Raw genomic sequence first — 26,032 nt, forward strand, 5'->3', positions numbered from 1 at the left:
TGTTTGAAGTTCGTGAGCCACTCTCAGACCTCACATTTATTCAACACATGCAACAAAGAGTTTCTGTTTGTGCAGCATCCAGAGATTTCCTTAGAAATGCATCAAAGAGCTCCAACCACCTCTAAGAATCAGGCAGAGATAAGCCCAGATGCAGGGGTGTGAGAAGTTATCACTTTAACCAAAATGTGCCAAATCGCACCCAGGTTTCACATATTCAAAAAATATACTTAGAGTCAGATGAGAAGTTAAATTGCACACTTACATGTTTAAGTTCATCAATGCCTTTGACCAGGAAGCCATTTTCTAAAATACAGGTTTGAGTTTTGCGCATAAAATTGCGAATCTGACCAACATCCATGTTTGCCGAGCCAGACAGACACAAACCCTGAACAACTTGTTCTTGAGGGTAGAGGCAAAAGGTGGCCGGTGCAAACACAGGGAGCAAGCAAAAATAAAAAATAAAAAAACAACACACACACACACCGAAGTACAGCAGGTGTTGTTGTTGTTGCGTTATGTAGCACAGCAGTCTTCAGCCCCCAAGAGACCACAAAGAAGAGCTGGAGACAGATAGCGAAGCTGAAGCTTGAGGGTGGAGAGAACATATTAATTAGTGCTAGGTGAGACAAGAGGGAAAAATACAGAGGAGAGAAAAAAGCGAAGAGGAGAGGAGAGGATGGATACGAGGTTATGACTCCAGTCCTTCACCATCACTCCATTTAAAGTGTGATGGAAAGATAGCAATACTCCCTGAAATTCCACACATTTCAACAACCCAACACCAAACCCGTTAAATCACTGCAGAGCACACACACATGCACAACATCTTGCTTGGGCATTGTATATAGTGTTATCATTGTATATAGTGTTATTATTATTAGTAGTATTAGGTTAATATTGTTTGTTGATTTTATATATATTCTTTTCTTAATAGTGTGAATTATTATATCTTTATTTATATTTATAATAACTGCGGCTGCTGTTACACCCAAATTTCCCCTCTGTGGGACAATAAAGGCTGTTTCTTCTTCTTCTTCTTCTTCTTGCTTGAATTTCACACAAGTATGCATGAATATGTTTGATCCCTGCTTTCAAAGCAGAGTAGTGATGTCCCGAGAGCCTCTGACACGGGATGCTTGTGTGGACTTTGGTCCATGTCCGCAAGTCCACAGTAAAACAGAAGTGACACCAAAGCAGGTTTCTATACACTTAACATTAGCGAGCGCTGCCTGTTATGTTGATGCTCTTTAATTACGTGAACCACCTCTGCACTTTATCTTTACAGCCTTTCAAAGAGGCTACGAGGCAGGCTATTAGAGCTGATTCACTTAAGAACTTTAGTTCACTTTTCCAAGCAAATTAAATGTGTGTTTGGGCACACATCTGATCATAAGGACACAATAATGGCAAAAATCCACAGTGCAGAAGAGAATCACGTGGGAGTTGTAGTGTAGTCACTATCTAGTGACCATAAATACAACGTGTACTTAATAGCAGTGTCATGTTCACTTTAGCCATCTTCAGTGCCCTTAAAATGTCACTGATTTCTCTGAGCCACACTTTAGTAAATGCAGCTTTAGAGCACATCACACCTCAAGAGTGGGAAAAGGAGGCTGAGACTAACAACTGGATAGGGAAGGTGATATTCAAATGAAAACGGATGTGTTTAAGCAAATAGGAAGGGAAGGAGAAGAGCAAATAGCTCTGGATTGCATATGTATCTAACTACTGTGTATAGCATGATTTGATTACAGGCACTGACATTTTTCAGTAAGCATCAAGTCTATTAAATTAAAGCTAAAACTCCAAAGTCAGGACCAGTAAGTTACAAGTCTAATTAAAATCAACACCAAGACACTCCAGTTCATCACACACAACATTCAAATCCCCAATCAGGGCCAGATTCTACCCTGAGACAGTTTCAAGTTAAGATCTTTAAAAAGGAACAAGAATCAAGCTGAAACCAAAGTCGAGCCCAGGGTCAGGTTCCTCCATAAGATCTGATGAGGTCTGAGTGTCCCAAGCCAAAACTAAAACATTCCAGGTCTGTCACTATATGCTTCCAGTCCTGAATACGTTGATGTGAAATTAATGACATTTTTCTGAAAAACCATTAAAATTTTTTTAAAGCAGTTTATGCACTTTTTAAAATAAATTTGCTGTAATTACATTTGCTTTGTCCTTGGTTACCAAGCAGCTAAAGTTCATACAGTGTGTCATCTAAACTGACCAAAGCTTAGGCCTACCTGCTTTCCTAATGTCTGAATGTGATGGTGTCCTGGTGTCTGTGAATGTGGAAAAAGTGCATCCATCTGATATGATTAACCCAACACTTTGTTCTAATTACCTCGTCTACCAATAGGTGGAGGGACGTAATGTTTTAGGTAGCAGTGGTCTGTCTGTTAGCAGGATAACTCAGAAATTTATGAATAAATTCAATGAAAATGTCTGGAGTTGTTCGGGTTGGTACAAAGAACAACTGGCTAAATTTTGGTGCTGATCCAGATCATGATGTGGATCCAGGATTTTGTAAAAGGATTCTTTACCAGGCGAGGTGTGCGCTCTGAGTGCCCTTCTAGTTTTCCTTGGGGGAAGTCCAAGGTCACAGGACTCCAGCCTACACCTCTGGGTATCATCATTATTTATTAATACAAGCGTGTATGCACATGTGACCTTGTATGTGTGGTAACTGTGCCCTATATGTCTCTCCCACCCCTCAGCCCTCCCTGGATGCCATGAGCTCTGACCTATTGTTTCACACATCTCTTCAAAAAAAAAAAAAAAAAAAAAAAAAAAAAAAACAAACAAGGAAACTGCAGCTGGGAGTGTGTGTGTGTGTGTGTGTGTGTGTGTGTGTGTGTGTGTGTGTGTGTGTGTGTGTGTGTGTGTACTGTGGCAGACTCTGTTCTCACTCATTGCTGAGTTGTTCTCTTCTCACCTGTAAAGTAAAGTAGGCGTGGTATTTTGAGTTTTTAATTTGGATTTTATTGTTTATAAGACTTTCTGATCTCTGCTAATATTAACTATTAACTTAGTTTTCTTAATGCAAACAGACTGCTGTTACTACAGCTGCAGACAAACTTCCTGCTTAGAGGATTTTTCCTGGGAAAGACTCAGCAGACAGCGGGTGTTCAGACCAAACATAGGGGAATATTTCATCTGGGAATGGCTTGAAATCACTGTTAGGTACTGACATTCATTTACATTAAGGAGCCATGGTTCATTACAACACCCTCCAAATATGGTGACGCCTGGGAGAACAGAAACCAGAGCCTTACTTCCTCATCTCTCCCCTCCTCTATACATTCTCACCTCTCATTCACTTTCTGCCCTTGTTTCAGTGTCCCGCCCTCTCTCTCCATTACTTCATTGTTACGCAATGCTTCATTCACTCTTTGGTTTTCCTGCTCCTGGGTAAGGCTGCACACCGGACCTCCACCCGGTCTCAGGAACACACCGAGTACGTGCCTACCCAGTTCCTACATGTCGTCATGTTTTCCAAATCCTATGTTGCAAAACAAGGCAGCCTGGAGCCAGGTTAGCAGGAGGGAACCTGAAAAGGTACGCCACTCTGCTAAGACTTCTCTCTCCAAGAGTTTGCTGGGACAGCACTGCTGGTTGGCCAGTCCACTGCTTTGGTGCAGATTTAAATATTTGAATATCTACTGAACGTTTTGTGCAGACATTCAAAACTCTGTGATGATAAATTTTACTTTGGTGATCCCCTGACTTTTATTCCAGCTCCTACATCACCCCATAATGAGAAAAATTAAAAATTAGAATAAAACAAATTAATAATAAAGTTAAAAAAAAAATCTTTTATTGCAAGAGCAGCAGACATTGCCTAATACTTGGGCCATGTCTGCTAATACACTAATACACCTAACATCCACACCATTCCAGCATTTTTGGGCCCCCTGTGACATGATTTAGCCTTCTGATCTGCCTACATTTAAAGTCATCCATATCAGTGCTGCTAAGGTTTAATGTTCAGTGCTCCACCCTGTTGTCCAAATATGGTTACTTCACTTTACTACACTGCGCCCAGCCAAAAAGCCAATGTAGCTTCGTAATGCGTGATCCAGAAACAAATGTCAGCACGTTGGCAGCATCCATCTTTTATATACAGTGTATGGTGTGGACATAACCTTTAAGTGTGTGTACTACAATAAGCACCTGTTTAAAAAAAAAAAAAAAAAAAAAAAAAAAAAAGACTGATTTTTTTTTTCAGTTTCCAAAATGTCCACTGTATGAACTAATCTTATTAAAGATTAAGTAAGCCTTCTAGCCTATAGAAAATCCAGAATATCAGTTTTTTAAACCAACAATTTCATTTCATTTCTCTTCTTTTGTGTTCTCTCCTTCAACTTGTATCTCCACCCCTTCTCAAACTACAAACTGAAAAAGCAACCACATCTAAGAGAAACAGAGAAAGAGGGATTTGATCATCCAGCCAGCCTGTGAACAATAGCAGCTCTCTTCTTGACCTTTACATTGCTGCAGGCACACTCACAGAGCTCAGATGTCACTCTATGTAAACCTCATCTAACCTGCTGCTTTTAAACGCACCATACAGTGCACGTCATGGAAGCAGGGATGGATAAGGAGAATTTTAAGACCGTGAAACTTTTCAAACCAGAATTTGAAATAAGACAACTTTGAGTGTTTGCACTCCACTGGCTTAACATTGCTGATACTACTGGCTGATATCAAGTACTTAATCCATTAGCTTTACTACCTGCCAAAGAACAGCAGCTTTTCAGTTAGTGTCCAAAAATGAATTTCAGTATTTAAGAATTCTTTAAAAAGGTTTCTTCATGCCAACCAATAAAAAGATGGCTGTGGATCCTGCAGGCACGTCAGTTGATTCTGAGTGATTACACAGATATTAACCATGTTTAACTCATGATAAACTTCTTACTCAGGTGACCTGCAGAGTGTTAGGGGAAAACCACCCCGTTTTTAATGGAATTTCCATCTGGTTTGCATACCCAAATGGAAAACTCACAAAAGGAGACCGACAAGCTTATAAGAAGAGACCTGCTGGCCTATAGAGCGCCGCTCACATTTTACTTGTACAATATGGGATTTACTGGAACATAAACTAATTTGGCTGTAGGTCAGCCATCATTGAGTTGATTATTTTTTAAAAATGTCAAAATATAAAAAAAAAAAAAAAAAAAAGTAAAAAAAATTTTAAATTATGTCTGGAACATGCAATAGACCTTTGACCAACGAATACTCATACCAAGTTTCTGAAGAATTGGCCAACAAAATAAGGGTGGAGTAGTGATTGAAGTTAAACATCACTCGACAGCATTTCTTGAAAAATTTGAAAATTTGTAAAAATTTATCTTCAAAATTTTAAAAATCTGTAAAATTTAAAACATTGAAAATACACCCCCCCCCCCCCCCCCCCCCCCGGAAAAAAAAAATCAGTTTGAAGTGTTTTGTAGCACATTGAATACTCATATCAAGTTTCAAAAGAGTCGGCCTAGGAATAAGGGAGGAGCAGAGATTAAAGGTAGATGTAAAATTTCAAAATTGGTATTGGATAAGCTCCGCTGACTGTCATCGGTCATTGACAGCGGCGCTAAAACTGTGCTTTAGTAGCACGCTTCTACAACTACAACAAGACCTGACACTAAATGGGTGGCAACCTGGTGATTGAACAAAATTTAAAGCTTGGAAACTTTAAGAATTCAGTCAGAAGTGCTTTTTTTTTTTTTTTTTTAAACTACTGTGGGTCAAATTCAGGATCCTACATTTCCCATAATGCACTTAAACAGCATCTTTCACTCAAAATGCATACTTGAAGACATCTGGAAACTGTTTTTACAGGCTGAGATGTTCTTGTGACGAGTAAACTGAACTTCTTGGGTAAGTTCAGTTTAATTAAAGACAAAAGTTTTAGTATAGTATAAACTAGTCTTCTTTCTGACATTAGATGACATCACTGTTTGCAAAAATATTTTTTTTTACACTGTAAAACAGGATTATTCCACTGAAATGGCCTGCACATAATGTCTTTCTAATGTTTCTCAGAACAGATGGATTCAAAGAGATACTAAACAAATCAGGCCCCAGAGCACTTAAAGCTCAGTATTTTGGCATGCAAAGGATCCAGGTTAAATATGCAAAAAGGGAGAATAGAGGAGTGTAGCAGTCACGTCTGTTAGAGGTAAAAAAAAAAAATCATTATCAGACTTCTGTTTTACATGATTTGTTAAAGTTCTACAATGACAACCAAATGTGTGGTTCTGATGGAGTCTGCTACTCACACTATGTTCTGCCCTTTTCCCACATTTTTCCACCATGAATCACCTTTCTGGCACCTGTCTCCCCTCTGTCCTTATCTGCTCTGCAAAAAGGGGCATGAAGTGAAGAAATACTGATTCACCTTAGAGACGTGGATGCTGCTCTTGTTAAATCATAGCAAAGCCACAATGATGCTGATGTGACATCAGTGGCCAGGCGAGCGCTAAGGATTACTTTGTTGGGATAACTGGTGCTCAGGAAATCACAGTAGCAACCAGACCAGTCAGCCGGCTGGTAGGTAAAGTGATGGAAAGGGCTGGGACTAGCTCGTTAGCAGCATCTGAGCCTTCAAAATAAGAGCGAGAGGATTGTTCACTAAATTAGCAAACAGATCATAAATGGGGTTGTTCTGTCAGATGGATAAAAGATACAATTCATCAACAAATATACTTAGATGGCACACCCAAGTAAAGTCTGTGTGGGAAACAATGAAATGACAACAGGTGGAGTCCTTTTACTGTGACGGCGCATATAACCAAGTGGAGGTGAAGCAGACCCTGCGTTAGCACAAACCTGTGCAGGTAAAACTCAAAATGACATTTTCCCACTGCTCACCTGTAAAGGATCCGAGCTTATTAAAGTTTTGATTGCCATCGCCATGGTGACATACCTGCAGGCCTCTTATTTCCATTTAAGAGACAGTGAGAGACAGAGAGCAGTCAGACAGGCGGGGCAAGCTACTGAATAAAAATAAAATGAACCTGCTCATCTGAGGACATGTGGGCCAAAACACAAGCAGCTCCTGAGAGTCCACGACTAATGAACAACATTTCCAGCCCCAGGTACGCCTTTCTACAGCTTTCCCTGAACTTTGGTCTCGCTGGAGCAGACAGAGAGGCAGTGTAAGGACATTTTCTACTCTATTATCGATTATTTTGTGACCAAGGAACAAATGTAATCTTGTGTAAGACTGCCATAGTGTAGTGCTAAAAGAAACAAGAGAAATAGCTGCTGAACACAAAGTGCTGCAATATCAGAAACTTTCCAACTTTTGGGATAAAGTACATGTTCTCATCTGATATCCAAAGCAGAAACTCAAATACCTAAAAGCAATGACACGAGACCCTGTGTCCCATATTAATGCAAGTTGATTCCTGTTTATTCTTCTGTAAATGGGACAAAGCACATACTTTCCTCTCCTGCTTACAGGTTAACCCTGAAACTCTGCCTGTGAACTTCAACATGACCTTTACAAGTTCCTATTTTGCCATTAATTAAAAGCCACTGGTCAGTCAGTATATCACAGTTAGGTAAATCAAACTTACCATATTATCAAGATTGTCCATTGAGAAACAGCTCGGTTTTTAAGTCATTAGCTACGTGTTCGAAGTACAATAGGCTGGTTACTGAGCAATTTCTGAACAAAGTGAAACCAGCCCTACATAAACTACCTCTTGAACTAAGAGCAAATGCCCTTTAGGCAACAATGACAACTGTGTCAGGAATCTGGGTGCATTACACTATCCTGACATGTTCCACACACACGCACACACACAGGGTGTTGTAAGAGAGAAGGCTGCTGAAATCATCAAATCTTTATGCAGGCGTGCATCTAAACACTTCTTAAACTTCTCTTTGAGCTCGTTCTGTAACTTAGAGAAAAAAATCACGCTGTGCACAAAAGATCATTTAAACTCATTCATTAACATGTTGCCTCTTAGTTTCAGAGAATGCTAAAGAATGCCACACAACACCACCATGTGAGAGCCTCGCCCTGGGGCAGTGCAAACACACACACACACACACACACACACAATGATGAGGACACACCTCTACAGATATCAAATAGACCTGACATCGATCTGACGAATACAGAGGAAAGATGTGAGAGGATGAAGAGAGCAGCGAGGAGGAAGAGTGAGCATGAAGCTCGACCTGCCTCACCACTGAAGGATTTCACTCTCACCTGGGTCCCTGAAGTTCACATTATTACACAGTCTGAACGCTGGTGTGTGAAGGTAGTCCCCCAAAAACTTCCACTCCAACTTCAGCTGACCAAAATGAAATCTTACAGATATTTTCAGCCTTTAATGCAGATCTACAAGTCAAAACTTCACCACCTCACAGGCAAAAAAAAGTTCAGCATTTTCTTAAGAACTTTTTCTGCATGAAGGATGTGTGTCCTTCTTACCAGAGGTCTGTACTTCATGGCTCCTGCCCTGCTCGAGTGATTGTGGACAGGGTTTTTAATCCCTTTTCTCACCGCTGCGATAAGAATGTGGGCTCCAGCGCCGCGTCACAACCACTATTTAGCCGAGAGTTTGTTTTTAGAAGCTCTCCCCTCCGTCCTGAGAGCCAGCTGCCATAGCTTCTCCTCTTACTGCCGCTTGCACACGCTTAACACACACCTCATTCTGTCCTCTCTCGCTCGACACTCGTTCGTGCACTTTTCTTCTCCCTCCCCTTCAGAGGAAATAGTCCCTGTGTTGGGTGACACACAACGCCCCCTCCTTTGCCCCCGCTGTGTTCTCTTTTTCCCCTGTCGCCTTCTCTGCAAAACACTACTTGCATGCTTAAAAAAAAAAAAAAAAAAAAAAACCCTTATCCAGTGCACAGACACACATCTGGCCCTAACCACCCCAGAGAGAAAAGGAGATGAGAAAGGAAAAATGGGTTCTGCTGCCAAATGGGTAAAAAGAGTTTGTGTGCATCATAGTGTGATAGAGTAAATAAAGGGAAACTCTTTAGTAACTGCAGTGCGAGCTGATAAATAATGATCTATTTGAGCCTCCTTTTCCTCCTCCCCCCCCTCCCCCCTCATCCTTCACTCCCTGCTCTCCTCCACTCTCAGATTTACAGGCTGAAATGGAAACCAGACAGACTGCCAGAAATATGGCTCCTGACTCTCACTGCATCGACCTGACACACACACACACACACACACACACACACACACACACACACACACACGTATGCAGTGATACATGCATGCACAAGGACTTACCATCATTAGCCCAATGTCATTATAGGCTGGGTGATTATTTCAGAGCACACACACACACACACACACACACACACACACCCTGCAGATCAAAGGCATCAGCAGTTTAATGCATCTGCTTGTTAACAACAACAACTGACACGTAACAAGCGACGGGTGTGTGCTGCTGAGAACAAGGAGGAAAACAAGTTTCTGCTGCACTTGCTGGACTAATAGAAACTAACACTGGGCAGTTTGAAGGTCAGGAAAGATCTGAGTCTTCAATTACAACCTAATGGAAACTGAACTTTTGAGGTCAATACTGATGTACAGAGAGCCAAAAAAAAAATACCTGTTTATATATACACATTTATGTGCCTATAGTATCTTAGGTTAGGTATAAAACAGTTATATAATGCATTTTAAAAATAGAACTCTCATCACAGTCTGCTCAGCTGTGATGCCACTCTGCTACATGTGCCGCACACAGGGCTGAGAGGATGCTGAACAATGGAGTCAGCGTGCTACTACAACATAGCTGAAACTCAGCCGTTCATATGTGTCTGTGCAACAATATCATTGGCTCATATGTTTCCTGGTCTGGCTGTTGACCGGCTCAGTACATTTCCATTCAAGATTCTTGCTATCTTGCTTACAGTGTGTCTGCTGTAATTTAGATGACAAGTGTCTGAAACACACGAAAGCTGAAGCAGCAAACAGTTAGCCACGTTTAGCATTACGAGAAGACAGAAATACAAACTGCTTGTTATATTTGTACAAAAACCCAACAGGTGAAATGACAAGTTTTTATTTTATTTATTTAGCAATTGGACAGAGGCTTGGCATTTACCTCAATCTTCAGGTTAACCTAACCCAAGCCTCTCTTGAAAAAAATCCTCACATTTCTTTTTCAATTCTTAACAACTAGCAGCATCAAAACAATTTAGTTCATGGTGGGAGAGATGACAAACTGCAGCTTCAAAGAGCAGAGTAGCAGCAGCAGGAGGAAAGCCGGGGTTTATAGGCCTCATTACAATGACTCGCTCCTTCCGGCAAATCTAAGGAAATAAGCCCATAAACTAGTGCTTGAAGCAAGAACTGGAGCTTGCTGGTACTGTGTGTTACATGGTTCTAAGTCTCCTCATATACTCCATTCACCTCATCGAGCTTAATCAAAGTCTTGACCAAGGTCATCCTATTCATGCCTCTAATTACTTTTCCTTGAAGCTCTTCAAGGCAGAGATTTTGGGAATATTTCAGTAAGCACAAAGACTCTTTTCAGGGACAACAGAACAAGAAATTCAAAGTTTCATTTACTGCTATAGCACTAAACATCAGTAGATACTGTCATCACATAAATAATAATGGAGTGGTTGGTTATGGTAGCACTAATGTTCAGTATGCTCATCCACAGATGCAGAGGGTCTAACCAAGGTCTCTTATCAAAGAGCACTGCAGAGATAAAGTAGGAGAAGACAGAAGACTAACTTGCTCTCTTTCAGACTGCCCTCTACTGGTCACCTCCATTTAATTTAACTAGTAGGTTCTTTGCAAATGTAGGCGATAAAAAAAATGCTCAAAAAAAAGCCTGTGCGCTAGTAGTGTCTATGTCAGAAATTGCACACCTCATCTGATGCCTCTTTCTCGCTTTCTCTCCCTCTCACTCATTGTCAGAATAATCAAAGCCTGTACTGCAGGAATCTGAGCAATTTTTCCCAGACTTGCCCTTTCTCCCTCTCACCGGAGAGGAAGAACATGCTGGACGGTCAGCAGGACACAGGCAACAATTTGACCAAAGATACAAAATATCTGGTTGGATTTATGCATCTTATTGCTGTGCGCTAATGTCTGTGGTTCATATTTTCTTTTGGCAAATATGTGGACAGTAGAGGTGTGTGTGCGCGCCTCTGCTTGAATGTGTGTGTGTGTGTGTGTGTGTTTCTGCAGGCTCATGCTGAGGCAGCATATTTGGAAGGAATTGGAAGGAGGAGGAGCTGGATCTCACCAGCAGTGCTCAGCTGTCACATGTTTAACTCTTTAGGATCCACACTGTCATTCCCACTTTGTTTGGGGACACTGCATGGACTGGCAGAGGATTCGTAAACACCGAACGCCCGGGGCAAACGTAGCCTACGTGGCACCGTGCAACAGATGGGACATAGCGCCTGAAAATCCCATCCTGCTCCCACCCATTACACCATATTCAGGCTCTTTTATGACTCTAGATCCATAAATGATGTGGTATAAAAGGACTATGAGGGGCATAAAGCCATGGAAACAATACAAACATTGTGTTATACCTGCTATTTCACTACTCAATTACAGCCTCATTCTAACTGATTACCACCAGCATACAAAGACTATCAATTGATATTTTACTTATGCAACACTGTGGTTGTGCCGTCCAGCTCTGATGTCACCGGTTAATCATTACAGGGTTTGTCAATAAATGTGTGTGTGTGTGTGTGTGTGTGTGTGTGTGTGTGTGTGTGTGTGTGTGTGTGTGTGTGTATGAGTGTGTGGGTGGGGGTGGGGGGGGTCCTTCTTATTGTGAGGCAGAATCTGCACATTTTAGACTGAAAGTTTAAAAACAACTGAAATCCCACAAAATGCTTTTAGGGAAATGTGTATGAGTTCAACTCCGTGGGAAATCAGAAATGGGAACTTGACTTTCCCCTCGATCCCCCCCGCCCCCCTCTCTCCTGCTCCCCTCCCCTCAACAAATTGTTCCCTCCTTTCTCACTTCCTCTTCAAAGTTTGTTCAGAATTATCTTGGATATATATAGAGACAGAGAGAAATTTTCCGCTCCCTCTACATTGCCCGCAAGGTCCAAAAATATGGCTTGGGAACATGTTATCACGTAACATCATACCGCACTAGTCTGTCATGTTTATTGGAGAGCTAATGTTGCACCGTTGAATGGTTTTATGCATTACTTTCCTCTGCGTGCAGATTTAGTTGCTACTATTATAGGATGTGCAATGTTGCTTAATCTTTCCTTTTCTAATGTTACTCTGTCTCAGCTTTGGCTGATTCATTCATCACTGGAGGTGAAACTATAATGCAATCAGACTGACAGCCATAGCAGCAGCTGAAAGACAATTACTACCATGCACGGCCGGTTACACACAATGCAACATGCCTAACTTGATGGGTTTGATTCACTCTGTGCTCACATTATGATTCATATGCACCATGTATTTCTTTATAAAGCCAAGCAGCAGATTACAGAGTATTTCAACAGGTGCAACATGCCTCAGTTTCCATTCTAATGCTGAAGGTGTTGTTTATGCAAAGTATGCACTCTCGCTGTCCAGCCAATCATAAGCCTAATCAAGCCTTTTGATACTTATAGGGGCTCATAGGGGGTCGTTTTAGACTGTTGGGTTTTCTCTGTATTATTGTAGGGTCTTGAGGCGACTGTTTCTTGTGATTTGGCGCTATATAAATAAAACTGAATTGAATTGAATTAATAAGGGGAATAACTGAGCTCATCAAACAGTGTTTCCCTTCCATTGCCCTAACCTTCCAATGGAGCTCAAAGGAGAGATCGATGAATAAATAAAAATAATAAAATCATGATCTCTTTACTTTTTAATCTAATGTATTTAATCTCTTACTAATTTAATCTCTTACTTCATTTCAGTGCAGTTTGAAAGTCTGCAGCATTTTGCAGCCGTTCATGGTCACACTAGTTTCTCTTACAGTTTCTGTCCTCTGCTGCCACCTGACTTCAGTCTGTGGTTGTCACCAGGTGTGAGAGGGGAAATGGGTGAAGTTAATGACAGGGTACACAAAAGTTTTCCAAAAAGTGTTATTATATCTAAAAATCAAAGATGAACATATTCAGACAACCATGTATGTCTATAAGTCTGATAGAAGGGGAACTGGTCCTGGTTAGAACATGAGCTTTTACTTCTGTTATGAAACCCGGAGTTCAACATTTTGAGCATACTGCTAATTTGAAATGAGATGGCACAAGTGAGGGTGGACTCCACCGAGAAGTTGAGGACACTGCACGCTCACAAAGTAGTGCCTTGGTAATCATAAGCTAGCCTAAAGCCCAGCTATCCTGCTTTATCATCCATTGTCTCTAAATGTGACCATAATTTACAAAACCAGCATAATTCTATATTAGAAAGACTTTAAAAATAGTGACTGTCCCCTAGTGCAATCAGCTGACAGAGCAAATGTCTACAAGATGCAATCAGCACTATTTTATGCAATAAAATTGTCCTGCCTGAGGACAGAAAGATATAAAATAAAAAAAACAAACAAGTCCTCATTTATAACATGCTCTACAAACCCGAACATCCCAGCTAACAGGTGGATTTTACCATTTCACTGCAGCTAGCCAACAATGAAGAACCACTTACTGCTTAAGGGACAGCGTGAAAGTGGGCCCTGCATCCTTATTTTTAACATAAACTTATTGCTGCAGTCACGGGCAGTACAAACATGACTCCTTAGACTGCCTTTCAGTTTTTGTTTCCTTGTTTCCCACTGAGCTATCGGTTCTGTCACTAGTTAGCTAACATAAGTTAATGTGAGTCTGTTTGCACCAACCAGATGGTGCTACACATCCTCTAAAAACTTTAAACACTTATTTCTTAAATCCAGCTTCACAGATAGGCTTAAGTCCATGAGCGTTTTTTTAGAGCAGAGCTCCATGGTGTAAATTAGCCTTTATACATGTAGTGTTTCATGTCCATTGTAAGGCACTTCCATTCTTCCACACTCTTCCATCTTTTATATACAGTCTATAGCTGATGTAGACTGACTTTTTTTTTTCTTCTTTTTTTTAAATGCAAATGCTCTTATGTCACTTTACATAAAGATAATTCATTGACCTCTACAGTGTAAAGCTGCATGCACACTGGAAGCGATGTGGCAACCAGAGACCACAGAAAGTGAGTGACACTCCACAAATTCAAGCAGCTGTCCCACACCTTCACATTTCATTTGTTTATTTAAAGGTTGCCTGTAAAGGTTTCAGTCTGTATTCCTTTGCATCGTAAGTTTTTTGCATAGGCCACATGAAGGATGCAGATAGCGTGCAAGCAAGCACGCATCCTGCTGTCTAAGAATCAAAAGCTGTTGTAGGTAACAAGGCAAGAAATGTTTGGTTTTTTTTAAAAAAAAAAAAACAAACAAAAAAAAAAACCACAGTAAATATAAGTAAGCACATTTAAGATCTGTATCATCAGCCACAGCTTTAACATTCCTCCCAAGCTCCTGCTAACATTTCTTTATCAGTGCTCCACTGTTGCATCATGATGAGCACACCCTTGATGGAAAGGTCACACAGTTCAATTTCAGCCTGTGCTGTAAAGGTTCCATCATACTGGTGCACCTCAGGCATTAAACATGTTGATATATATGAGGCTACAAGATCAGTAATGCAGCTTGGGATCGGTCCGTGTTGCTAAACAGCACCATAAACCAAAACCAGCTTTAGTGCCAGAAAGATTAGACTGGAGCTGAACAAGGGTTATGCAAGAGTTAGTTATTAAAGTTTAAACTGCTGAGACAAGACAGAATAAAAATAAAATCCAGATGTTATGATTAAAATAAAAAAGACAGACATTCAAAACACAAATATCTTCTACATTAATGCTCTTTATATACACACAATCCATACGCCCTATGAATTCCCCACTCATCTCCATCATAATAAGTTCCAGAACATATAAGGAAACTCTGTTAGTGGAATCACTGATGAAAAATTAGGGAAGATATCATTTTTAAAGCCAAGTGCAGATTTGGTGTTTCTGTTCATCCTAAAGCATCATGAACACACCATCAGGCTCCATCTGTGGATTGTAGCAGTCCATCAGGCCTGGCTTTCCTCCTGACACTCCACAGGTTCTTCCAGCATTACAAGAACAAAGCTGCTCTTGTAATCATTACTAATATGAGTCATCACAATAGTTTGAACAATAAATATTACATGAACTTTTGGCCTTCCTTTGCTGTGGGCTGAATGCATGCTATGAGAGGAGGATCAAAGCTCACTGGCTACAAATCCTAAAGAAATCCAAAGTTCCTCCCTGTGCTTCTTTGGACCATAAAGTTCCTGCTTTAAGTCACTGGAAATCTTTGTGTTACTGCCCAACCAAGACGCATCAATGCAAACAAGATCTTGACATCAGCTGGACAGTAATTCCATTACCATCTCATGCTCTCAACATTTCACTTGTCCTTTCTCGCTCTCTCTGACATGATTCTTCCCACTTTTTCCCCTCATTTTCATCAATCTTCTACATATTTCATACTTAATTTCAACATTTCATTCTGAATAGTGATGTAAAATATCAAATACTTACATTAAAGTCATGCATCTACCTTTGGGGCAATTTTAATACCAATGTTTGTTATTCTTTTCATTCCTTCTAAAATATAAATAGCAAGTCATCATAACCAGCCTGCGTGTCCCTTTATATATAATTTTACCTCAGTTAAGAAATATATGCTGTGGATGCATTTCATTATTTTCTCTTTTACTGTTGGATTGATGGATGCTCATATTAATCATGGCCAAAGTTTCAAATAAGTTAAAGTAATCAGTGTGGGCAAAAAACCCTCAGACTGCACTTTGAACTGTAAATCATGTAAAGCTACTCTATCAGAGTCTAAGAATACACATATAGAGGTGAAAATGAGCATAAAAAAATACAGTTTAAAAATGGAAGGTAAGTGAGGGATCCAGGGCGAGCAAAGGAGTCAAGAGACCAAACACAGTAAGAGAGGGGAAAAAAAAGAAAAGAAAAAATAAATGGCAGTGCTGGGCGGCTGTGATGTCAGAGTGAAAGAATGCAGGCCAAGTGGGCGGCAAACAAGAGTCGGGAAACAGAGACGAGAGGGCAAAATACAGAGAGGCAGAGAAAGAGATGGTGAAAGACAAGCATTAAAAAAAAAAAAAAAAAAAAAGAGGATGACAGGCAGGAAGTTGATGACAGATGGCGAAAGTGTCATAGTAAAGAGGAATTAAGACATTAAACCAGGGTGAGCGTGCGCATGTGTATTTTCTCAAATAACTGGTGGTCTGTCAACTTATGGTGGCCAAGCACGATATTGACACAAGGGGGGTTTCCCAGGGGTCAAATACACTCAGACTGTTCCTGTTTCTCTCCCTCTGCCACCTACTTAGTGTGCCTCTCTCACTGGCCTCACTCCTCTGGGTTAAGTGAATCACCACAGTGGGTGTGTTAGTGTGTGTGTCCATGTGTACCAAACCATAGCATAAGTGAGATGTTGCCAGTAAGGGCAGATGTGAAACCAAGTGACAAAAGATGAGCAGCAGGCTTGACAGTAAGTTAATGGGGCAAACTGGGCTGTGCGCACACACACACACACACACACACACACACACAAACCAAATATGGAGACACTCCCTGTCCTTCACACACACACACACACACACACACACACACACACACACACACACACCCCACACTTCCACTGTGGCAGCACTTTGGTCATGCAGGCATTTCCTAAAGTGTCTAGCATCCTCCATAAAGGCATAATCCTAGACTGAACTAAGCTGGCAGCTGAGTCTTGCAGAGAAGGTTTGTGTGTGAATGGAGGGAGGTGGTTTGTTAATATAAGCCAACACTAAGGGCCTAAAGTTTCAGCTCTTCAATCTAACTTTTGGACTGATGAGAATTTCTGAGAGGCTGCTCTCTAACTGTAAAACACCACCCCAGCTTAACACCCCATTTTAATCTCCGTTTTTTTTTTCTCTTCTTTTTTACGGTTGGTGTTGTCAATGTGATACAGGCCATGAGGAGGTCAATGGGTGTGACACTACGTGACAACTCTGCCTGCATACACAGAAATGCACAAGGAGTTCCATAATATCATAAACACTTCTGAGCTTTCCTAAAGGGTAAAAAAGGAAAAAACAACAAAAACAACAACTAGATTTTGAAATGTGGAAATAATTAAAGAGGATAACTAATCAATGAATGAACTGTGTCTTTCCATTCAATGTCCAGTGTTTTGCCTAAGAGAAGAGGTCAAGCTGACAGCATCTCATTAACACAAGTCATCTAGTAGATCATTAGCTTTAGCATTCCAGATCAACACTTAAGTATACAAAGCCTTGCTTATTTCAGCAAGACGGTGTCAAACACTCCATTTTTTTTTTTTTTTAAAGAAATGAGCATGCACTGTATTAACTGAACACACAATTTCATTTTCAGTGTTAATCCCAATTGCAGGTTTTAAATCATTTGTAGACCTTTGCTTTCTGTTTCTAATTTACATTTTATAAAGCATTTGAACTTTATGAAAAATGCCATCATGGCTTCAATATTTCCTCACTTTCTTTGCTTCATTTTAGTATCTTATTTGATGCTGATCTTTCATTTTATCCACTTTGTATACCTCTGTAGCCAATTTATGCTAATGAAAATAGAAAAAAAAAAAAAAAAAAAAAAAAAGGTTGTTGATATAATAATGAGAATCATGGTGAAAAATGGTATAGCCAGGTCCACTGGTAGCACCACTGAGTGTCCCCAGCATCAGAAAAACACAGAGATTTCAGTTGTTATATTTACTATGACTAGAAATTTTTTTTTCCTCCTGACAAGACAACTATGCTTAATTTATTTCTAAATCCAAGGAATGACACAAGTCTCCATGTGTATGACTGCCTATATGATCTCAGGTACAGAGGTTACAAAATATTCAGACAGATCAGTCAGACCATTTCAACAGCAGGGCAGGTGTTGACTTGTTGAGGCACAACTCCACAAAACAGTACATCCTCTGCCTGTCCAACCCCCATTCACACATTTTTTTTTTTAACCTTGAGCACATCTATCCCAATACTCCTTCAAGTTTGTCCTTCACAGTCTCTTGCTACATCATTCTCCATCTGACTCTCAAGTCTCCTGTTGCTTTGTATGCATCTCCTTTCCACCCCTCTTCACCTTTTCTATTCTCTCTCCTGCTCTCCTATTGATAGAGCCTCTTGGTCTTATTTATATCCAGCAGGCCTTATATGGAGTGGGGCTTTAACTGTAGGTTAAAACAATGCAGCCTGCAGACCGTCCCAACATACTAAGGAACTGATGCAGACTTACACCAGTTCTACTGATTAGTCTGGTGTTTTAATTGCTCACATTTAGGCTTCCTTCAATACTGATTAGTCTTACAGACAAATTTTTCCTACTAGATTTTTCTTCATTCTTGTGATGCTGCACATGTTGTCAAATTAAAGATGTTTTTCCTTGTTTTGTCTATTTGCCTGTGCCTGAATATGTGCTTTGTGCTCTGCAGCTCACCAGGCACAGGCAAAAAAAAAACAATACACACAACAATGTTTAGACTTCACCAAATGAATAAGGAAGTATTTCATCAGATATGACTAACTGCAAGAAAATTGGGCTGATCCACATGTATGCAGTCCACAGTATTTGTATAAGATTTAAACTGACCAAGTTGCTATGTTCCCAAACAGTGAACTTCCTGTTTACTCTGAGCATTTCCTCTTTGCTGATTAGATGTTAATAAACAGTTCAGCTGTGAGTCAAAACAAAACCAGATTACAGTCACAAGACTGTCACTTTCATCTGCAATAATTTCCACTGGATGGTACAGCTCTGTCCTTCCACACACATAAGAGAAAGGCATCGGGGGAGCTCAGTTAAACTCACACAAGAACTCTGTAGGGGGCGAGGATACGGAAAACAGGGGAGGTTCCCTTTTCTGAAATTTTGTGAAAGAGCATGTAAGAGGTGACCTTGTGGCAGTTTGGATGGATGGCTCCTCAGTGGCCAGAGGAGGTATAAGGTACCACCTTCTGTCAAATGCATGTCAAGATCTTATCAGTAATAGATAAAGATCTATAGCATAGATAAGATAAGCAATTTTCATATAGATGACGTCATATTTTTAATTGAATGTAGATTATAAAAATTGATAATATTATGTAAGGGGTATATGGAAATGAATGTCAGGGTTGGTGCTTATGTGTCACTATAGGGGAGGTGGGTGAAAGTATACATAAATATATATATATTTATATATTTATATATATATATATATATATATATATATATATATATATATATATATATATTTATATATTTATTTTAATTGGGTATTTTATTTTTATTTTGTAAAACATAAATAAATAAAAAGGCACAGGACTTGTCATTTCATTTGTGTGAGACATTACAGCATGTATAGTTTGTTTTTTTTTCTTTTCATTTTTCATTCAGCTATGACTGAAACATTTTGCTGTGGACCACATTGGAAATCTTTACTTAATTTTATTTGTATATGTTTAATTCCGTCTAAAAAAATTAATGAAATCAAGATTCGTTTTACCCGATTTTCGCAAAGACAGCACCAGGACACCGTTAGTGAGCCTACTGAGACCTCTGTGTGCCACCACGAAAGTGATCATAAAATAAGTCAGACAGAAAGGTCGGCAAGCCTGAACTTTCGCCCCTCCTCCCTTCCTCTCTGCCCCCGCCTCTCTCTCTCTCCTGCTCCTCCTCCTGTTCCTCCTCCTGCTCCTCCTCCTCCTCAGTTAGGGTTTTGTGTTTAATTCTTCTGAGGAAAAAGAAAAATTAAAAAATGAAATTGTAAATTAAAAAATATAATTGAAAATAAAAGCAAATAAAATAAATAAAAAGAAGAAAAGCAAATGAAAATATATAAGCAAGAAAAAATAAAAGTAAATGACAAAAACTAAAAAGTAAATGAAAACTAAAAAATGAAAGCAAATAAAATTGAAAATTAAAAAATAAAATTGAAAATTAAAAATAAAATTGAAAATTAAAAAATAAAATTGTAAATGTAAAAATAAAATTGTAAATTAAAATTTAAAAAGTAAACTAAAAATTAAATTTTTAAAAAGTAAAATAAAAGTAAATTAGTGAAATCATCTGTTTTTTAAAAAAGTTTTCTGTTTTTCTAGTTCCACTAAAAACCTACCCCTCCCTCCTCCCTCCTCCCTCCTATGTTGAGCTGCTTTGAGATGTCGAGCCGCTTTGAGATGTTATCCACCTCTCTGTATTACAGTGTATTACGGTATTGAAAAAAGAAAACCAATAATTTAGACTTCAGTGGGGCCCCACCTATGCCCCTATTCAGGGCCTCTCTTTTGACGGTAACACCTCTGTTTGCTTTAGGTAAGATACAGAAAAATAACGGTCACCGAACCTCTTTAGCTTGCTGGACGCATCTGTTTTTGTAAGATAAGAACCCCACACCCCTTTTCCAAAAAATTGAAAATTAAAAAATAAAATTGAAAATTAAAAAATAAAATTTGAAAATAAAAAAATAAAATTGAAAATTAAAAAATAAAATTGAAAATTAAAAAATGAAATTGTAAATTAAAAATAAAATGTAAAAACTAAAATGTAAAAATACAATTGAAAAAATAAAAGTAAATGAAAAAATGAAAGCAAATGAAATTGTAAATTAAAAAAAATAAAATTGTAAATTTAAAAATAAAACTGTAAATTAAATAATAAAATTTAAAAAGTAAACTAAAAATTAAATTTTTAAAAAGTAAAATAAAAGTAAATTAGTGAAATCATCTGTTTTTTTTTTAAAAAAGTTTCTGTTTTCTAGTTCCACTGACCTGTAACAGAAAATAGACACTAAAAACCTCCCCTCCCTCCTCCCTCCTCCCCCCTATGTTGAGCCTCTTTGAGATCTTATCCACCTCCCTGTATTACAGTGTATTACGGTATTGAAAAAGAAAACCAATAATTTAGACTTCAGTGGGGGCCACACCTATGCCCCCTATTCAGGGCCTCTCTTTTCACGGTAACACCTTTGTTTTGCTTTAGGTAAGATACAGAAAAATAACGGTCACCGAACCTCTTTAGCTTGCTGGACACATCTGTTTTTGTAAGATAAGAACCCCACACCCCTTTTCCATAAAATTGAAAATTAAAAAATAAAATTGAAAATTAAAAAATTAAATAGAAAATTAAAAAATAAAATTTTAAATTTAAAAATAAAATTACAAAGTAAATAAAACTAAACTAAAAATTAAATTTTTAAAAAGTAAAATAAAAGTAAATTAGTGAAATCATCTGTTTTTTAAAAAAGTTTTCTGTTTTTCTAGTTCCACTAAAAAACCTCCCCCTCCCTCCTCCCTCCTCCCTCCTATGTTGAGCCGCTTTGAGATGTTATCCACCTCTCTGTATTACAGTGTATTACAGTATTGAAAAAAGAAAACCAATAATTTAGACTTCAGTGGGGCCCCACCTATGCCCCCCTATTCAGGGCCTCTCTTTTGACAGTAACACCTCTGTTTGCTTTAGGTAAGATACAGAAAAATAACGGTCACCGAACCTCTTTAGCTTGTTGTACGCATCTGTTTTTGTAAGATAAGTACCCCACCCCCACCCCACCCCTCTTCCGATCAATCAGTTTCGTAAATGGTCCAGACTTTTACCGTGAGCACATCAGAGCCTGTCTCGTTTATGAAAAAAACAACTGAACCTACTAAATAGAATAGAATAGAATAGAATAGAATGCCTTTATTGTCATTATACAGGATGTACAATGAGATGGGAGGGCCACTCCTGTTCAGTGCCATACAACAGAAAATCAAACTCTCTAAAATAAAATAAAAATATTATAACCTATTATAATCAAGAAATATACAGAAAAGAAACAATGTATAAAATATACAAAAAATAGAATGTATAAAAAATATATACATACATTGGTGCATCTGTACATTGTAAGAAAAGTAAATAAGTGTATACATATAATAATAATGAAGATGATGAATATTGCACTTGGCGAATGAATATTGCACTAGTGAATGAATACTGGATATTACACAATATAGGAATGTTAGATATTGTTCAGTATGAATAATCTAATATTGCACAGAGATGTGGGTGTTGCACAGTTACGGTGGGTGAGTGTGAGAGTTCAGGGTGGTGATTGCTCTGACGAAGAACCTGTTCTTGAGTCTGTTTGTTCTGGCAACCGTGTAAAACAAGTGATTGGCAACTTTAGTTAAGGTAAGTTATGTTTATTTCCCCTTTGTATGTATAGTTCCAGCCTCATAACTCAAAAAAAAAAAAAAAAATATATATATATATATATATATATATATATATATATATATATAGGTTATTATAGATCACAGACCTGCCTTAGAAAGAAGAATGATAAAATCTGCCATTTGGGTGTAAAAGCTAACTGTCAAACACACAAACCTATAAAGAGCCTCAGTGTAAATATGTTGTTAGTTTGTTCCTCTAAATGTGACTCTTGGACGGTCGCTAGGATTTTTTGTAAAGACATGGTTTATACAGGTATATCAAACTCTGTTTTTAGGTTGTAGGTCATTTAAAAAATACTTTCTAAATTTTTTATTTTTTTTTAACTTTTGTGTTAGATCACACGCTCATGGGCTCCATTTCAGATACAGATGTCAGTAAGTTTTTTTTTTTTGTTTTTTTTTCACGGCATGTCTTGATGAATAAGAGGGTCATAGAACTTTTTTTTTCTTCAGATGCTGGATTGATTGGGGAGGCGGATATTGGTATGTTTTGGGGTTTTTTGAGGGTTTTTTTTTTTGTGGTATTTTTGTTTTTCAGACAAAAAAAACAAAATGCTTTAAAAATAAGAAACTTTTTAAACCATTTCAGACATATTTGAGTTAGACCTCTATCTTCACATTCAGAGACCTTTGTCCCCTCAGTAACAGGACTGGGCTCAGCTTCTAAGGGCAGCAAGCTAGTGGAAAGCCAAAGATAGAATCTCCGTGGTGCAACCTCAATAGGAAAACATCTCACAGTTGACAGAAGTGACAACCCTGCCCCAAATTTTGTCACATAAGTTATTAAAAATAGGTGAGTATGTTTACTATGTTTGTTTTATTAATTTAAAAAAATCTGTCTTTCAGGAGGTAAAGGTGTTATTGGAGCTCGCATACCAATACGCAGAAGGACGTGGAGAAATGAGAGGAGGTGCAGGGGCCTATACACTAGGGTTCTTTTGTAAAACATTTACACCTGTGTTAGAATTATTAACCTTAATAAAACATTTACAGTCATGTCAGAGTTATTGACCTTAATAAAATAAGTTTTTTGTTTTTTTTAAACTGGATTTTATTGAACAATAAAATGTCTAGTAATGATTATTTTAGAGATTTAAATGCAGCTTTAGCCTTGTTAGAGGGTGAAAATAGAGAGAACGCTAGTCAATCCAATCCTGAAATCATCTCTTTGACTCCTGTTATTGATGCTGTGAACTCTTTCAACTGGCTACAACTATTGGACCCCCAACTCTCCCCGTGTTGATAATACATGAGATAACCCTATTGAACCCCCTCAAAATCAGACACCCAGTCATGATACATTTGATGTTTTTGATGCTATCGATAATGTTCTAGCTCAATTACAGTCTAACCAACAACCTATACCGTCTGAATTAATAGCCTGTTAAAGCAGAGACCCCGTGAAAATCCCTGTCCTTACTGTAAGGACGGCAATTGCAGTGAGATCAGCAAATGCACTGGGCTTGACATGCATGGAGTTCTGCTCCTGATTTATACTGTGTGTAGTTAAGTTATAGTTTTATTAAAAAGGCCCATCAAGGCCAAACTGTTATAATCTCTTGTGGTTTTCTGTCCTACTCTCTTATCTCTGCTGATTTTACTAGTACAGTCTACTATATTGCAATGAAATGCAGTATATTCTTTCATTTGGGACAGATCACATATTTTTAAATGACTATGCATAGTATATTTACATATTTGGTATTGCTGGATTTAGAAAATAAGCACATTAATTCAACAAGCCTACTGTGTTATATGACAATACATGCGACATAATAAAACTTGGGACTGAAGACTCAATTTTGTCAATACTTTTCAGTTGGGGCACTTCATACATTAAGTGACTTAACACCCTGATTATGCAGGCCATATTTACATATGTATTGATGGATTCAGCACAACCTCATCTTTCCAACAAGCCATCATATATGTTTCTATGACAAACCCTGGCAAAGCAATTACAAAGTAAATAAAAACATTTTGCATAGATATATTTTTTCCATGTTTGCCTATTTTAGGTATGTGTTCCAAGGTCTCTATCTACCATACTTTAAGATATTTCCATCCAGTTTTTTCTAGTGGGTAAAGCGAAGTCCTGACTACATACATGTCTATTCTGAAAGCTCTCAGGCCTTATGTTATTAATCTACATCGGTTTTGGGGGTTAACCCCATATGGACAGGCTGTACTTGAGTTCTTTTTTAGTTTTGGGTATATAACAATATCTATCAATTTAACCATCTTGGCAGTAAAATATTTTTGGCCAAGAATCCATTTCGTATAGGGAAGACATCAGAGATGAGGAAAAACATGGTTGGGTTTAGTTCTACCTCCAGTAGGTGTATGTCAAAATTTGGGGGGGGGGCATTGTCACTAGCCTAGTGGATACGACGCCACATTGAGTGGGTGGGCCCCGTTTCTGTGATACGTCAGTGTATATGTCTATGGATTTACTGAGCTAGCGGAAATCCTGCTGACTGAAGGATGGAAGTTTGTTCATTCAGTCTGTTTACATGTTTTGTTATCTTACACAGGAGGAAGCACTTTTGGTGAAGTCTACTTCACTGCAGACTGTCTTTTTAAAGAATAAGTCAGCCTTTAGCTGTTTTTGCTCTGTATCTTTTCTGTTTACATTTTAATAGCACAGCTGTTAGTCTTTTCTTATGAAGGAAAAAAGCATTAATTTATTTGAGGAGCATTATTATTTAAATATGCCAGTGGTTTATTTTTCAGCAATCCCTCATGCACATCTACAGCTGAATGTTAATAAAAGTGTCTGTGTGACATTTGGGACATGTAGCTTTGACTCAGAAGTACCTTTTTGTTTATACCTTTGGGAAGAAAAAAATATCAAGATATATTTCTTATATCGCCATTCAGATAAAAAAATTTTGAGATATTATTTTGGTCCATATTCCCCAGCCCTAGTAGTTCTAAACATATTTAGGGTGTTTTTTCTTTACTTTTTGTCTCTTTTTCTTTAATTTTTGTCAGCTGGTTTACCAAAAGAAGCCATCTCATGCCATGATATGAGCTGTAAGAATCCTCAACATAGCGCTGAGTTATGCACTATGTATGAGAATGCTGTGACGCCCCTTCTTACCTCAAGTAAGCCTCTGTATAAAACCAGCTCACATGGTATCAAGCCAGGCTGGAATGACTATGTAGGAAAGCTTCATGGAGGGTCCAGAAGGGCTCTTAAAGCATGGGTTGATTTGGGTAAACATAGACATGCCCCTTTGTTTGAGTATTAAAAAACAGGCAAATGCAAATTTTAAATATGCTTTAAGATTTATAAAGAGAAACAAAAACACTATGAGGTCTGACTCTTGCAAGAAAGTTAAAAAATAATGTCTAGGACTAGAAATTAAGAAAATAAATAATTGCAAAACATCACTTCCAACTACTATTGATGGTGTCAGAGATGTAAAAGAAATTACTCAGTTACGGCAGGAACACTACACTGAGCTGTTTAATTGTGTCAAAAGTAACGCTTATGTGGCGGGTGACATACATAGTAATGAGAATGTGATTGTCTCCCCTCAAGAAATACATAATGCAATCATGACACTGAAAGACAATAAGGCATGTGGTATGGATAACATTTGTACTGAGCATCTGAAAAATGCAAGTAGAAAACTCTGTCCACTACTTTCTATGTGTTTCACTGGCCTTTTAGTCTCCAAAGATGATATTCCTTTCCCCCGACAGCCTTGATTGCAACTACATGCAAATAATCAAT

The 26,032-nt window shown here is 38.4% G+C and overlaps 1 protein-coding gene and 1 long non-coding RNA gene across 6 annotated transcripts in view; one reads left to right on the forward strand and one right to left on the reverse strand.

Annotated features, from left to right (window-relative positions):
• myo1cb (myosin Ic, paralog b) overlaps positions 1-26,032 on the reverse strand; it is a 77,232-nt gene that overhangs the window by 23,846 nt on the left and 27,354 nt on the right. Inside the window, exon 1 of one of the 3 annotated variants that reach the window (XM_030743968.1) lies at positions 8,450-8,661. The exons of the other annotated variants lie outside the window; for them this stretch is intronic. Coding sequence (XP_030599828.1) covers positions 8,450-8,467 — 18 coding nt within the window. The 5' untranslated portion in view covers positions 8,468-8,661. Of the gene's footprint in view, positions 1-8,449; positions 8,662-26,032 lie in introns of those variants that run through there. 3 annotated transcript variants of the gene reach the window in all.
• On the forward strand, positions 22,104-24,162 carry LOC115790222 (uncharacterized). 3 transcript variants are annotated; one of them, XR_004020769.1, is made up of 4 exons: positions 22,104-22,246; positions 22,627-22,661; positions 22,744-22,773; positions 23,137-24,162. It is a non-coding gene; the product is annotated as an uncharacterized LOC115790222 (long non-coding RNA). The 3 variants fall into 3 exon arrangements; XR_004020768.1 differs by having other exon boundaries at positions 22,627-22,665; positions 22,933-24,161; XR_004020770.1 differs by having other exon boundaries at positions 22,933-24,161.

The sequence above is a fragment of the Archocentrus centrarchus genome, chromosome 13 (assembly GCF_007364275.1).
Source record: "Archocentrus centrarchus isolate MPI-CPG fArcCen1 chromosome 13, fArcCen1, whole genome shotgun sequence".
Classification (NCBI taxonomy): domain Eukaryota; kingdom Metazoa; phylum Chordata; class Actinopteri; order Cichliformes; family Cichlidae; genus Archocentrus; species Archocentrus centrarchus.